The sequence below is a fragment of the Homalodisca vitripennis genome, chromosome X, assembly GCF_021130785.1.
Source record: "Homalodisca vitripennis isolate AUS2020 chromosome X, UT_GWSS_2.1, whole genome shotgun sequence".
NCBI lineage: Eukaryota > Metazoa > Arthropoda > Insecta > Hemiptera > Cicadellidae > Homalodisca > Homalodisca vitripennis.
The window spans coordinates 101,553,318-101,569,569 of NC_060215.1; the positions used below are offsets into that span (position 1 = coordinate 101,553,318).

Sequence of the window (16,252 nt, forward strand, 5' to 3'; positions counted from 1 at the left end):
ATGATTAGATTAGTTGCTTTTAGCAATGGTTTTGTAAAGTGTTTATAGTTAATGACTTATACATTTATTAACATAGTATATATATATATATATATATAATTTCAATAAACATTGAATCGCAAAAAGTACTTGCTCCGCCGGGAGTCGAACCCGGATCTCTCACTTGCCGGGTGAATGTGCTACCATTACACCACAGAGCGCTTACTTTTTCCGATTCAATTATGTTGTATTTGGCCGTATCTGTCACATATGAGTTTAAATAAGCAAACTAACATATGATCGGAAGACCAAATACCTGTCAAACGACTTTTTTATTTACATTAAATTGTATAAATGGCAATTGCCTTATTTAATTTCAATAAACATTGAATCGCAAAAAGTACTTGCTCCGCTGGGAGTCGAACCCGGATCTCTCACTTGCCGGGTGAATGTGCTACCATTACACCACAGAGCGCTTACTTTTTCCGATTCAATTATGTTGTATTTGGCCGTATCTGTCACATATGAGTTTAAATAAGCAAACTAACATATGATCGGAAGACCAAATACCTGTCAAACGACTTTTTTATTTACATTAAATTGTATAAATGGCAATTGCCTTATTTAATTTCAATAAACATTGAATCGCAAAAAGTACTTGCTCCGCCGGGAGTCGAACCCGGATCTCTCACTTGTCGGGTGAATGTGCTACCATTACACCACAGAGCGCTTACTTTTTCCGATTCAATTATGTTGTATTTGGCCGTATCTGTCACATATGAGTTTAAATAAGCAAACTAACATATGATCGGAAGACCAAATACCTGTCAAACGACTTTTTTATTTACATTAAATTGTATAAATGGCAATTGCCTTATTTAATTTCAATAAACATTATATATATATGTACCTAGGAATAGATGTATTTACAATGCTTTAGATGCTGTATTTTTGACAATACTAATGCTTGTACACGTATGTCACAAATGCAGTGTTTAGGATTTCATATTTTAAGTACCTGTTATAAAATTATGCTTCTCATAAAACATGCATGTCGTGGTACATATACACCCCCTAACTACAATGTGGATGAAGAAGTTAGTGGCATAATTTAAAAATTAATGAAATACACCAAATTTATTAAACTCTTTATTTAAGAAAGTTGAATTTTTTACATACTTATAGCTTATCCAAGATTGTGAAGAAGGTTGTGTACAATCAGATAGTTATATTCTTCTTGAATTTACATAATCTTATCTTCTCCCACGAATTTGGATTTCATTTTTCAAAATTTGTAAAATGTCAATATTCAACCATGTTGTGACAATTAAGCAACATAGGAAAACAAAATTCAAACAAGTGGATGTTTGCGGAAAAAATTGAGGGCGAAACCAGTCGACTCACATGATATGACCATTGTTGGAAGTAACTGTCACGTATAAGTGTAAAAATGACTTGAAAATTATTCAATTGTTTCATTTCATTTCAAAACGTATCAAATTAAATAAATTAATATTTGAGTAGATTAAAATAATTAAATTATAAAAAGTACTAATGAAATTAGTATTTTATACTGAGATGTATTGGATTTTGACCATATTTGTGTGGGTTAATATTATAAGGAGAAGAGAGCTCCTTCTGTCCTTTTTGGTCAGTATTTTGAACAGTTAGGACATACTGTATCTTTTGAGCAGATGTAAATCGTGCAATTTATTTTAACCTTGATAAGTTTTTTATAAGTTAAAGTATTGAAAATATATACGTTTGTTTCAATATCTTATAAAAAATTAATTAGGCCCTAACTATTGGAATTTTAAAAACTAAATTACCAATTAATAATGAGAATTGAGCAAGCAGGTGTTGCATAAACCAAACTAGGATTATAAATGAGTTTGTAAACCATAATTCAATTGTCTTAAGTTAACCATGATCAGAATGAATGAAGTATAAATAAAGAAGTGTTTTGAATTTATAAATAGTGAGTGATTTATAAATATCCTGCAATTTTAATTTCATTTTTAAAGAAGAAATAAGTAGTGATTGAAAGTAAACAGCAATTCTCCTCAATGTGAGTAACATTCATCAAGAGGATTGAATGTTTGTGTGTAGTGAAATGACCTACCATTTCTTTAAAGGTGAGTAACGGTAGTAATATAACGGTTAATATAACTGATGAGACTTCAATAAAAAAAAGAAAACACTTTTATATGGAGTGAGGTTTGTTTACAAAAGACCATTTTAATTGAGGCAAATTCAAATTAGTGTTTTGTACTACACAAAATTTAACGACCTAGTGCCCCACATACTTGACAGTGACTTATATGTTTGCAGTTTAACAATTTAATATTATAAATTTGTACCTGAATTTTGAGTTGAATCTTATTGTTCACAATTGAACCGCATCCTTTGGTATCTATCATAAACTTGGAGTGTAAATTTATCTGCATTTCAAACAAAACATTACCATTTGGCGTCCAACAACCTAGGGCTCCATCATCCAACATTAATTGAAACTTTTTTATATGACACTACCAACGAGCATACATCAAATAAATCAAACCATTTTATGTCGATGTCACAACTTGGGACTGAGAAAATCGAACCTTTTCTTTGGCACCATCAACGCAGGGTCACATCCATTATTCACCACCAGTTGCGAACCTATTCAATGTTTCATTTAAAGGCTTTGGTAAATAAAACAAAATATATACTAACAAACATATGTGTTTTTATTTCATTTGAATAGTTACATTCGTACAAAATATCATATAATTTAAATGTAATCTTATCACAGACATTCAATACACATCTGTAAAACAAACTCTTTCATGTAAAATACAACTCAATTTGTTTGAAAAAGTTCCCAGAATTGAAGATAAAACTTGTACAAGAAAGGGGTTCAATCACTTAAAAAATACATGTGTAGTCACTTAACAAATATAAAGACAAATGAATATTACAGGATGAAAGACTTGTTGACATGTAATTATATTGTTTGTGAGATGATTCAATCTCAGTTACTTTAGAATTTAACTAATGTTACACATTACATAAAGCTATAAAAACAACATTAAGGAACAAGATTTTTGCTGCTATATTTCACACTTAAATCTTTTAATTCTAACATTATTTAAATTTAGATGTATGATTTGTATTGTACTACACTATGAACACAGTATAAAATGTATAAAATAAGGGTCCAACAAGGTTAATGTTAAGCTAATAATATTAGTTGATAAAAATATCTAATGTTTTTACATCAAGGAACTCAGTTTACTCGAGATATAACTCATTTATCACAAATCATTGACTGTTTTTTTCAAGGTAACAAAATTGACCATAATCAGTCGATATTAATATTTTTTTTAGATGTTATATATATTTATCATCTTTGTGATCTTGATATAGACTTCATCAGACATATGGTAATTAATTTTATCAAAATAGATATACAAAACAAATATACATGTGTATATAAAAATATACACGATTTTTGAAGATATAAATTTTTCTAATAGGTAAACAATCCAAGAAAACAAACTAAACACATTATAGAACAAAACCATATAAACAAAACATATATTTAAAGTGTAAATGCATCTCAAAATTGAAATAGTGCAGTCTAATTAATTAAAACACTAAAATCTAATATTTAAATGCATGTTTGTTAAAAAATACCTCAGTCATTGTATGATGGGGATTTGATATAATGAAATATTAACTCATTTTTTGTAAGTGTAAAAAGGAATCAGAATTAATGAATAGAGTCAGTACCTTTTGATACTGAATTTTTGTTACTGAAAAAACTTAGGGGTACTTGTAAACAATTTGCAATTATTTAGTTTTGTTTAGTACTATTGTAATATATGATATTTATAGTTGTCGAATAAAATGACTTTCATATTATTCAATATTATAAGTCTCTCATATACTTATATTACCCTATACAATACTTTACTATACTAAAGAACAAAACTTAATGACAAAAATTAGAGTTAAAGAAAAATCATTTGAAAATGGAACAAATAAGAAAGTAAGCTGAATCTAAATAAATAACTATGATAAGTTTACTTTGTTAAGATCTGTGGATGAAAGAGAGGGCAAAATAATATTTTCAGGTGGAGTGAACTTTCCCTTAGCTTTAACTGCCTCCCTTTTTTCTTTCAATTTCAACATTTCTGTTTTCAGTTTTTCTAAAATAGCAAAGTTGGGTTGATTCAATGAAGCTTTGCTTTGCAATCCAGTGATCTCCTGTTCTTCTTGTTTCTTCTCTTTAACATTCTTAATGGATCTGTTTCCATACATTCTCAGTAGAGAACCCCAGTATGTTATATTAGGATGCAGAGATTGAAGAATGGCTTGTGCTGCTCTCTGCTTGCCATCACGCTTGTTCTTACATGTAACTGTAGCTGTGTGGTTTCCTACAGTCATTGTAAACTCATCTTCCTTGTGTTTTTTCGAATTCATTTCATAGTTTACTTTTATGTCTCCAAGGCCCATATTCCTTGAAAGACAAGTGAGAAGAATTGCATAAGGTGGAGGCTCTGTAGTTTTTGCACAGAACTCTGCAACCCTTGGATCTTCTACTTTGATTTGGTCAAAAATAGAAATGTCATTATTTTGGGACCTTTTTGCAATTCCTGAACGCATGCCAAACTGACTATCTCGCTCAATTTTATCTTTCATTTCAGGTATAAGAACTTCTAATGCAGCCTTAGCTGCTTCAACTTTGGCTTGCTTCTTACTTGCTCCCACACCAACACTATACTGCATGTCTCCAATAAATACTGTTGCTGAATATGGAGTAGCTGGATTTTCTAATTCTTTAAACTGGTATTTGGGATGTTTTCTAAGTGCATGTTGGACATACTCATGGAGTATACAAACATAACTTTTTCCATTAGGATTGATTATCCACTCTCCTTTAGACCTTGAGTTTGTACCATCTGGGTTTTGGGTCGGAAACTTTAAAAGTTTTGTTCCACCAGGTAATGATGGCCTTTGTCGTTTCTTAAGATCTTTAGTCATTCTAACATACTTCCTTCTATCCGCCCATGACTTAAATGGTATGAGAGTTATTGTTTTAAAATTAAATATACTTTTGCAATATTCTCGAAGATCTAAAGCTTCTAAGGACTGTGAAGCCTCATTTTCTTCAGAAGTTTCTATTTTAGCTGTCATTAACTGTAGTTCAGGCTGACTTTGATTTTGCACACTTAATTTTTCCTTTTCTTCTTTATTTTTTTTCTCCACCTCCAGAGCTCGCCTGTATTGCAAACAAGGAATGGCACTAAGAGGAATTTTATGATTACGTGAGCTACCTGGTCCCAAGTAATAAGGTCTGGCCATTGTACAAACTCTGCTCTTTTGATGCAAGTAAACAGGCATGCCACTATTGTGCATAATTTGGATCCAACCTTCTGGCAATAAATCAAAATGATCATGACCGATTTCCTCTAAAACTACTTTACGTTTCAATCTGATACTGTGTTCTTTATTTTTACCTGAATCTTTGAATTTATCAGGTAATCCTTCTTCAAGCATTGCATCAAGGTCATCAAGTGGAACTTCTTCACTACCATCTGATTCATAGTCACTTGAGTTTGACTGTTGAGCTTCATTCTCTTCATGTTCATTTCCTTCCAAATCGTCTAATACATCAAACTCTCTCAAAGCTGGATTCATTTGTATGAGTCGACTTTCTTCACTGATTTCTTCTTCAACATTACTTTTCACATTCTCACCCTGAGAAATTTCATCAGTAGAAGTACAATCTGAATTGGAGGCTTGTTTCTCAGTGCACATTTGATTATTTAAAGAACTTAAAGATGAAGTAGGTCTTTCAGAATTATCTTTTCCTATTACAGCTATTATTTGGCAATCGGGTTCTTTATCTATGTTTGGGGTTTGTTGGTTTGTGTTATCACTTACTTCCACAGTTGATGGGTTATTGTCATTAATTTCATTATCACTCTCTAAATTTGTGTTACTCACAAATGTTTTACACAAATCAGATACACATTCTTTTTCTTCAAAATTACTATTAGGATGATTTTGTGGCTCCTCATTTCCAGCATCATAACATTTTGGATCTTCTATTTTCTTTTCAATGTCTTTAGGTGAAGAATGATCACTACTTATGTTTGATTTTTGAAATGGACATTTCCCTGATTGTGGGTATTTATAAGGACTTCTTCTTTGATATAGTTGTTCATGATCATTTCTTATATCTTTGGTAATGTTGGAATTGATATTTCTTTCAAGACTTGAGTCTAATACAGTTTTATTTTGGTATGGATAGTTATCTTTTTTAGTATAATGGCTTCTATAGTTGTCTTCCCTTCTTTTATAAGTATCATTACTTGGATATCTTGATTGTGGGTATCTATATTCAGTACTTCGGCTTGGAGATCTCCTTCGATAGTTAGAAAATGAATCACTAGTTCTTGGATATTTTATCTCTCTTTCATCCCGATACACATTTCTTCTTCTATCATAATATCGATCAGAGCTGTATGGAGAAAGGGGTCTTTTTCGATCTGGAGATTTATAATTGCGTGACATTTTTGCAACCTATACAGTTGAAATGAGAAATACAGATATGGAATGGGTTTATCTGTAAATACTGTAAAGATCTAATCACTTAGCTGATTGGAGATTCTGTAGTAAACTGATAAATCTTCTGAAGTGTTATGCTTCAAACTGTGTATCCGAATTCAGAACTGGCTCCTGGAAAAAAAATTGTCTCATTATTCATCCTGTAAAATCTGTTTTTATTTGAATCAGAACTCATTATCATTCTTAAGAGGAAATTGGAGTTTAACTTAATAATACGTGGGTCATTCGGAAAGTAAGTTGCTGAGACATATGATCACCAAATGGGTGGGTGTAGCAGCGTGATCTGAGTGGCGCGATGTAGTTACATTTAGTAAATATCTGGCAGTGTCATAGTGAAGGACCTCTACACTAGTGTTAAAAATGGGCAGTCAACTCTCCCGCTGGCTGTGAAGTATATACCTTCGTTAATTTCTTTTCACAATCAGTTCAACCGCTTGAAACTAATTGTGAATTGTATTTTTTTTGCATGGAGAAATCATTATAAGCTATAATGAAATTAAAATATGGTACAAATTATTTTGTGAAGGATGCACTTATGTTCACAACAAAAAGCAATGTGGACGACCCGTCCGTGACTACCAAAGACTTGAACAAATTAATGATAAGGTTAGGGTAAATCAAAGGCTCAAAATCCCAAATCTACCACAGCATTTTCTAAAGATATCAAGAAGTTTAGTTATGAAATTGTGACTGAGAAACTCGGACACCGTAAATTTTGTGTATGGATACTCAAACTCTTGACTGATACTTAAAACAAAGAGAATAGGATCAGCTCTAAAGTTTCTTACTCTGAAGAGGGTGATGAATTTCTTAATCTCATAATCACTGATGATGAAACATGGTGTCTTATGTCAATGTCAAAAAAAGACAATCTGTGGACTGGGGTCACACCTCGCCGCTACAAAAACCCATCTGTGAAAAACATTGCTATCAACGATTAGTTATTGGAAAGGTGGAAGAATTTATTTTAATAGGTACTTGAAAAGCTTGTATCTAGATATGATATGAGCTTAAAATTAAATTGCAGATAGTTAAAATAGTACACATTGCAGATGATAACATCAAGTTATAGCGTGAAGGTTTGTCATTGAAACAGTAATAATTTAGTGACCTTAGAACGTTGAAAAAATCTGTAATGTACTAATTTAAAAGTCTAATATCTATGTTTCTGTCAATAATCTTATTTATTTTACTGAAGATAAACTGTGTAATATTCTAATTCTTGGGGTAAACATTAATAAAATCTGACAGTATTAAAATGAATGGGTCCATATCAAAGTCTGGTGTATGATCAACAATGACAATAATGGTGTTACTTAAGGTGACACAGTACTCCCTATCTTCACAATGTTAAATAAGCACTTTTTAGGTACCCATAACTTTTTTTTAAGTTATCCAATGTTGCTGAAACATTTACAGCTTGTACTGTACACATTTACTAGTAATAATAAGAAGGATGTTTGTTACATAAAAAAATAAACAAATGGGAATACTTTTTAAGAAAGTCAAAATTTTACAAAAAAATGTTATACAACTTTTTTTAATAAAAACTAATTAGAATGTTTGAAAACCACTTCTTACTTTTGTTAAGAGCACTAAAAAGAACAACTGTGCGAAATTTCAGCTTGATCTGATAAGAATTTGTGTAAATAATGGTACCAAAGTGAATAAAAACTAAGTTTTCGGGAAAGCGGGTTTTATTAAAAATAAAGTTTACTAACACAACAATCAACTAAAATAGGCCTACACCAAACCTGGATTTACATCATTCATTTCTTTATCTTCCAGCCTCCTTTTGATATTTCTCTTTGCCTTTTTAGCCTTCTTTTTGAGCTCCTCAAGGGCTCTTTCCGCATCTTTTACTCACCTCGCATCTTGCTTTTTTAGGCCTAACACACAGTTAGGTCCCGCTTCTCCGCATAAGTCTTCCAAAACACCGACTTTACCCAAAGCCCCCTCATTATAACATAGCACAGCATCTAACACTCCAAGTTTTATTATCAGTCCATTCACAAATGTAGTTTTAGGTAGCCTACACTAAACCAGTTGATTAAAAGCTCCATTACAATTCTGTGTCATACTGTGTAAACAGCGATTGAGTAGGCTATTATCAGTGAGGTCTGTATAAACAGATTTGATGACTTCCATTACAGCTGATGGCAACGAGTTAGTGTGTTCAGGACATGGAAGTCCTCTTGCTGCTGCCCTGTTATATTTGCACCATGAATCCCCGCCAATGGGGCACATACCATGTTGCAGTTCAGCATCAGTCGAGGCTTTGTGAAAAAAAGTTGCCCAAATCACCTCTTTCATATCAGTAACAGTTTTCGCCTAAGGTAGATCTTATTGCATTAACATAATACTGTTGTAATTTGTCAATTTTGTCATCAGTCAACCTGCCACGTCCACCCAGAGCCTTACCATCAGACAGTGTTGTTTTTTGTAAGTTTGTCGCAAACGTCTAAGACGTGTGCCTAAACGCTTTTGAACATGTTCTACACATTTAAGCTTAGTTATAGGCACACTATCACCATATGGTTTGTGGGCCACAACAGTATCATAGGTCTTGCTGTCTCCATCCCCCAAAAATTGGGTGTACCTGACAGGTATGTTATGTTTGTCAGACCGCTAGAAGATTTGCAAAACACCGGCAGCCTCCATACTGCCACTTGTCACTTCGTAGTTTGCTGAGCAATTGTCATGATCTTTTTTTCATTTTTACAAACTAGACAGTATTTACTAAGAAACAAAACATCCAAAACTTTGCCATTTTCCACACTAGTCACTGTAATAACTCCATGTTTGGAAGTGTGTCCGCGCTTTTGCTATGTACCATCTACTGCAACGCAAATGTCACCATTTCCTACCACAGCATCATGCGTGGCAGTTGTCATGGAATCAGTTCTTGCTTTTACAACACTTTTCAAAAGTATATTGTTGTATCTGAAAAATTTACTAGGTGGTGGAGGCATATTCATGACAGAACGCAATGTTTCAGCTGACGCTTGGCCCTTTCTGATACTTTGGAGACCATATACAAGGCGTAAGTTGTTCTCATAGTGGGAAGAGCTTGTAATTTTCAATGACATAAAAGATCTCTTTTCATCACGTTCACTATAGGACAACACTAAACTGGAAACAATGCCCTTACGTCTAGTTGTATTTTCTACTAATGTTATTGGTCCTGAACAACTACGACAAACTGCAAAGTTAGCAATTTCTTTACATAATATTTCTAGGTCAACTAGGATATTACCTTTACACATTTCCTCTTGTACATACTCAGATTTGTCACCTGTCATAGTAAGATATTTCAACTTTCTTTTAGATGCACTATTTTTAGACTCAGGACTCAGGTCTGGTATCCATTTACAGAGCACCAAATAGTGATCTGGAGATATTCCTAAATTCACTGGAACAGCTCATTCTGTATCTGTCAAAACTGAAGTGGCCCATCCTGATATGTGGCGATATAAACATTAATGTTCTCATGGAAAGTGAAAATGCTACATTGGCACTCAAAAATGTCCTACGAACTGTGGATTGCTACTATGTGAACAATAAACCTACAAGAGGAACGGCGTGCCTGGACAACATTATTACAAATCTCCCAAGAAACTCTATTTCCAGTGATATAAAGGAGCCGATATCTGACCACTACGCTTTGGCAGCTAAAATTTCAAACTTCCATGAACATGGGGATAATACAACTCCCGAGAAGGTGCAAGTTCGCTGTTTTAGTAATCGTAACATTGAAAATTTTATTGGCTATCTGGAAAGTGTAAATTGGGATTGAATTTTCTCAAATGGCCAAACTGACTCATTTGATCTTTTTACCAAGCTCTTTACTACAGGCATGGATAGTTATATTCCTGTGAAAACCATTAGCAAGAGGAACTCTGATTCAATTCTTAAAAATAAAAAAAAGGAAATGGTATACAAATGAGCACCTCACAATGAAGAGAGAAGTTGAAAGTCTATACCATAAACTACAGTGGGCCTTGCGCTATAATCTGTTTGTGGCAGAAATGAGAAAAAAGTATACTGTGGCTAGAGCAAAATATAAAAAATCACTTCACCTTGCAGAAATTGAGTCAAATGGAGTCCTCATTAACTCAGCACCTAATAAAGTTAAGAAGGCGTGGGAGATCATCAACGCTCAGAAGAAGACACCAGTACCTAAAGATGACTACAACATCTCTGCTGATGACTTCAACTCCTATTTCATCTCTTCAGTGGCAGAAGTTGGAGAAGCAGTTGGTCAATCCCTTTCTACTGCCATGGATCTCCTCTCCAAAAACCAAGCTGTAGACGTCGAGTTCCGGTGGAAGCCAGTGTCTTGTGATCAAGTGTCTAAATATGTAAGTGTTATGAAAAGTAGTAAAAGTATTGATGTGTTTGATATCAATGCCATATTAGTTCAAAGGGTTCTACCCTCAATAGTTTGCCCACTAACAAGATGTATAAATCAGTGTCTACAATCTGGTGAATTCCCTCAATCCCTCAAGGAATCAAAAGTGGTTCCCATTTACAAGAAGGATGACAAGACGTCTGCTAGTAGCTATCGGCCCATCTCTGTCATATCCATATTCTCAAAAATCATGGAAAAAACTGTAAAACACCAGGTAAGTGAATTTTTTGAAAGCAATTCATTATTTTCTAAATTCCAATTTGGTTTTAGGCAAGGTAAATCAACTGTGGATGCAGTCGAGGGCCTTATTAGATCTGTACTTAAAGGTTTTGAAATACATTCAAGCACTCTTGCAGTCTTGTGCGACCTCACTAAGGCCTTCGACTGTGTACCACATGAGATCCTTCTTTCTAAACTACAATTCTATGGTTTCAAAGGTGTGGAGCTAAAATTTTTTCAAACTTATTTGGCAAACCGTACACAAAGAGTGTGTGTAAATAACACGCTTTCTGATATTGCGACTGTTACAAATGGAGTAGTACCACAGGGATCGGTCCTCGGCCCGTTTTTGTTTTTAGTTTTAATAAATGACTTACCTTCTAGTATTAGTTGTAATTCAATAATTTTTGCTGATGACACAACATTGTTTAGTAGTAAGCCTAATAGTGAGTTGTGTAATCTTAGTATAGTTATGGCTGATGCCCAAGCAGAGAGTCTAAATTGGTTTGAAGCAAATGTTCTATCTCTAAACCAAACTAAAACCCAAAGTCTGCTTTTTACCATGACCAAAGTCCCAGTAAATATTGCACACTGTAACGATGCCAAACTTTTAGGTATAATACTTGACCAAACCCTAAGTTGGAGTTTGCATATTCAAAGTGTATGTGGTAGGTTAAGTAGAGTGGTTTGTCTCTTGAGGCATTTACGGAACGTATTACCGTTGGCTATCTTGAAGAATGCCTACTTTGCTTTCTTTCACAGCATATTATTGTATGGCGTCGATATAGGCTTCAAGATGGCGGTGGGAAAAAGTAAACCTAAATGTGGCTCTTGTAAAAAAAGTGGTAGAAGATGATAGCAAATCTTTTTTATGTGAAGGAATGTGTGATATATGGTATCATGCAACTTGTGTCGATATTAGTGACGAAGAATACGACCTAATCGTAGTGCTTGGTGACAAATCAAGATGGTTCTGTGATGGGTGTATGTCGCGCATTAGAGAGTCTACGTAAGAGTGACGTATGTAACGATGACTACATTAAGTTGAAAGAAATGGTTAGTAAATTAATAACCTATGTAAAGGATATAACCACTGACAATATTGAGATAAATAAAAAAACTGGACGTATTAAATTCTAATTTTGAACAAAACCTAACCCCCAAAACAAATTGACAATGTGACAGAACCCAAGCCGGAAAACTGCAATAAGTTTTGCCAACATTACGGCAAACAAATCTACAATAACATCTGTGTCACAGCATCGACGAATCACCAGATCTGCCTCCAAACCCATCAATTCGATCAACCAACTACAAGTGTCGGACGATCTGCGGACATGTCCGATCACCATTCCAGACGCCGATCAGGCTTTGCCGTCTGCATGTGACGTAGTTAATCTGACTGGTGAAGATCTACTAACCGATCAAAAATGGCTGGAAGGAGGTGGAAGGGAAGAAGAAGAAGAAATAAGAGAAACACTGGAAAAGGACCAGCTGATCAACCTCAAAGTGATGGATGTGGGCCTTACTTCTCCTAACGTTAAAAACTGTGACACTAAAAGTATAATTAGTGCAGTGAAAAGTGCTAAACCGTGGAAAACCATAAGTCTTGATAGGTACTGCTGAAGCAAAAACAGACTGTGGACTAACAGGGGCCAAAAAAGCGTGGTTTCACATAGGTAAAGTATCAAAAAATACGGAAGTGAAAGACGTTAGAAAGTTTCGTTACCAGGACCTTTCCAAACATTGATTTTGAAATAGAAAAGTTGGATACAAAAGGACTAAATAACAGTTTTTAGGCTAGGTGTTGAGTACATCCATAAAGACCAAATAGCCCAATCCTCGCTATGGCCTAAAAACATTACTATTAAGCGTTTTTTATTCCGGAGAGCTAAACAGGATCAACTAGGTTAAGCAATTTACATGACTCCTGGAATAATAAAGACAGTTTTGTTTGTGTTTGTTTAAATGTACAGTGTTTGAGTACTAAATTAAATGCTCTTACACATTATATGAGGAAGAAGCTAGGCCTAGCATACTGTGTTTAAACTGAGCATTGGTTAAGGTCTGAACAATACCAATATTTCTCAAAAATAGACACACTTTCCCTCTCTAGTTTATATTGCAGAAAAAATTACAAAAATGGTGGTTCAGCAATCTATGCGAATGAGGGACTAACTACTCGTGTTGTAGATCTGGAACATTTTTGTTTGGAAAAAAACCATTGAACTCGCGCTGCTACTGAACTAAATTTTGTAGGTCTGCATAGGCCTATTGTTATAATTTCGGTTTACCGATCCCCGGATGGTGACTTGGAGCAATTCCTTCAGCTACTGGACAATTGTCTGGAAAGCCTATCACTGAAAAATAAAGCTATTATCCTGTGTGGTGATTTTAATATACACCTGGAAACAACTTCCAAGGAAGAGGCGGCCTTCACTAACCTACTGCGGTGTCATAATATCTTCATAGGACACCTTTGCCACAAACCTCGACCAGTGGGACTTCGATGTCAGTGTGGAAAATCCTCTCATTGCGGACCACTGCGCAGTCGTCTTCAAACTTAAGGCAAAGATCCGTTATGGTGAGTAAGGTTGTACCTCCAATTTCATGGCACAAAAATTACAACTTTTATAAAAGGCACATTTCAGATGACAAGGTTCAAACTCTTGCTTAGGGCTCTATACCAAATTGACTGGAACAGTGAACTGGTAAGAAACGGACCGGAAGTTTTGACTCCCTTTTCACATGTTTTTGTCCATAATGTTCAATGAATTTTTTCCTCTTATTCCTACTGGTGCTCCTAAACCTAAAGTAACTCTGAGGCCTGCTGCGAGGAGTTCTGGCAAGAAATGGTTCACTGATGAGTTGAAACACCTTAAATTGCAGGTGTTAATGCTGCATGACCTTTCTAAGAAGTAACTCTAGCAAAGCGTAAAAACCATTCTTGACACCCAGTACCGTAAGTATTTTAAAATTTACAGGGGTAAATTGAAGGCGGCCAAAATAGCCCAAAACGTCTCCTACATCGATTCTGCGCCAAATAGATGCAAGGCGGCTTGGCAAGTTATCAACCAAAACAAGGTAAAATCTCAACAATTTTCATATCCAGGTAGCCCTGACGATTTTAACACCTTTTTCATCAAATCAGTCGAAGATATTGTATCTAAGTTTCCGCAGGCTGCAGATGTGAGCCTGGACCTGGGTTTTTTACCAACACCTAACTGCACACTTATGGAAATGGGAAAGAGTAAGCCCCAAATTAATTACCGCTTAGTGAAGAACTTTAGGTCCTCCAAAAGTCAGGATGTTTACGGCAATGTCGGGTGAAGTCTTGAAGTCCGTCATCGACGCTATAGCTGACCCTCTATGCAAAGCCATAAATTGCTGCCTAAGATTTGGTGTTTTTCCTGACTACATGAAAATATCTAGAACGATCCCCATCTACAAGAAGGGCGACCATCAAGAAACTGGCAAATTACCGTCCGATATCGATAATCCCGGTATTGGCCAAAGTCATGGAAAGTGTCATGAAAATTCAGCTAGTGAAATACTTTGAAGAAAACAACCTGTTCATGGTGGGGCAGCATGGTTTTAGGAGATGCCACTCCACTACTACGCAATATTATCACTAGTTGAACAAATAACCAAGGCATTTGAGGAGGGTGAATCAATGGCGCTTACACTCTGCGATCTCAGCAGGGCGTTCGACTGCGTATCACACACAACTACTGCTCCAGAAGTTGTCTCACTATGGAATAGGTTCTACGGTCCACAAGACATTAGCATCGTATCTGCTAAACAGGAAACAGGCCGTCTTTCTGGAGGAGCGCAGTCGGGGATCTTGCTGGTCAAGCACGGAGTGCCTCAGGGTTCTGTTCTGGGGCCCTTACTCTTCCTCATACTGGTCAATGTACTGGAACTCGAGGGTCGCTCTCTCTCCTATTCGCAGATGACTCAAACCTTAAACAACAAGAGGGAAAGATTTAAAACAGAGTGAGGCAGGATGCAATAATGTTACTGGACAGGGCAAAACAATGGTTTTGAAGTCAAACCATTTGCAGTTAAACCCAGACAAAACCCAGCACCTGATATGCACACTCAAGAGAGACATAGGCTCCCAAACCAATGATAACGTAAAATTGCTCGGTTTTTTTATCTGGACCGAAGAATGACGTGGACGGCACATGTTTCTCAGGTCTGTGTCAAACTCTCCAGAGTGCTCTGCCTCCTCAGGAAATTAAGGAACCAGGTAACGGAACCCTATTTACAAACAGCATATCATGCACTCTTCCAAAGCCACATTATCTATGGACTGATACTATGGGGTCATTCTGGAGCCTGTGAAGACGTGCTGAAGCTGCAAAAGAAAGCTGTAAGAATTATCAACCTCTTCAGGATACTTGGAGCACTGCCGGCCAAATTTTCATCCGCCCTGAATATCCTTACAGTCTACAGCCAGTACGTCTACAACTCCATCTTGCAGGTACGGGAGCAGTCTTTCAGTATTCCCTCCAGAAGCGACATCCACGGCTATGACACTCGCAGAGCCCGGGACTTAAACATCGCACGATGCCGACTCTCCGGTACACTAAGGAGTTTCCCTAGGTATGGTCAAAAGCTGTTTAACTTGCTACCGATAAGTGTGAGACATCTTGAGTATACCCAAGTTCAAGACAGCCTTGCATGAAGAGCTCATAAGGAGGCCGCTTTATTCCTTAAAGGAGCTGGAAGAAAAGCCACTGTTTGGGTGGACCCACCGCCACAAATGTAAATATTGTAAATATTGTAAATTTTATAACTATTCGACATGAACATTTTTACTTTTGACGCAGTCTATACGGAAATCCGTCCATTGACGAAGAATACAAGTATCAAGTATCAAGTAAGTAAGTAAGTATGGTATCCATCTTTGGGGTAGTAGCTGTAATGTAAAACAGGTTCTTCTTTTACAAAAAAAGGCCAATAGAGTTATGACTAGGGCTTCCTTCAATGCACACTGCAGACCACTTTTTGTATCAGAGG

The 16,252-nt window shown here is 35.6% G+C and overlaps 1 protein-coding gene across 1 annotated transcript in view; it reads right to left on the reverse strand.

The window, feature by feature from the left end:
• Nucleotides 1–2,687: 2,687 nt before the first annotated feature.
• Nucleotides 2,688–16,252, reverse strand: part of LOC124369756 (microprocessor complex subunit DGCR8) — a 33,281-nt gene continuing 19,716 nt past the window's right edge. The window contains exon 3 of the mRNA XM_046827837.1: nt 2,688–6,708. Coding sequence (XP_046683793.1) covers nt 4,036–6,543 — 2,508 coding nt within the window. The 5' untranslated portion in view covers nt 6,544–6,708 and the 3' untranslated portion in view covers nt 2,688–4,035. The remainder of the gene's footprint in view (nt 6,709–16,252) is intronic.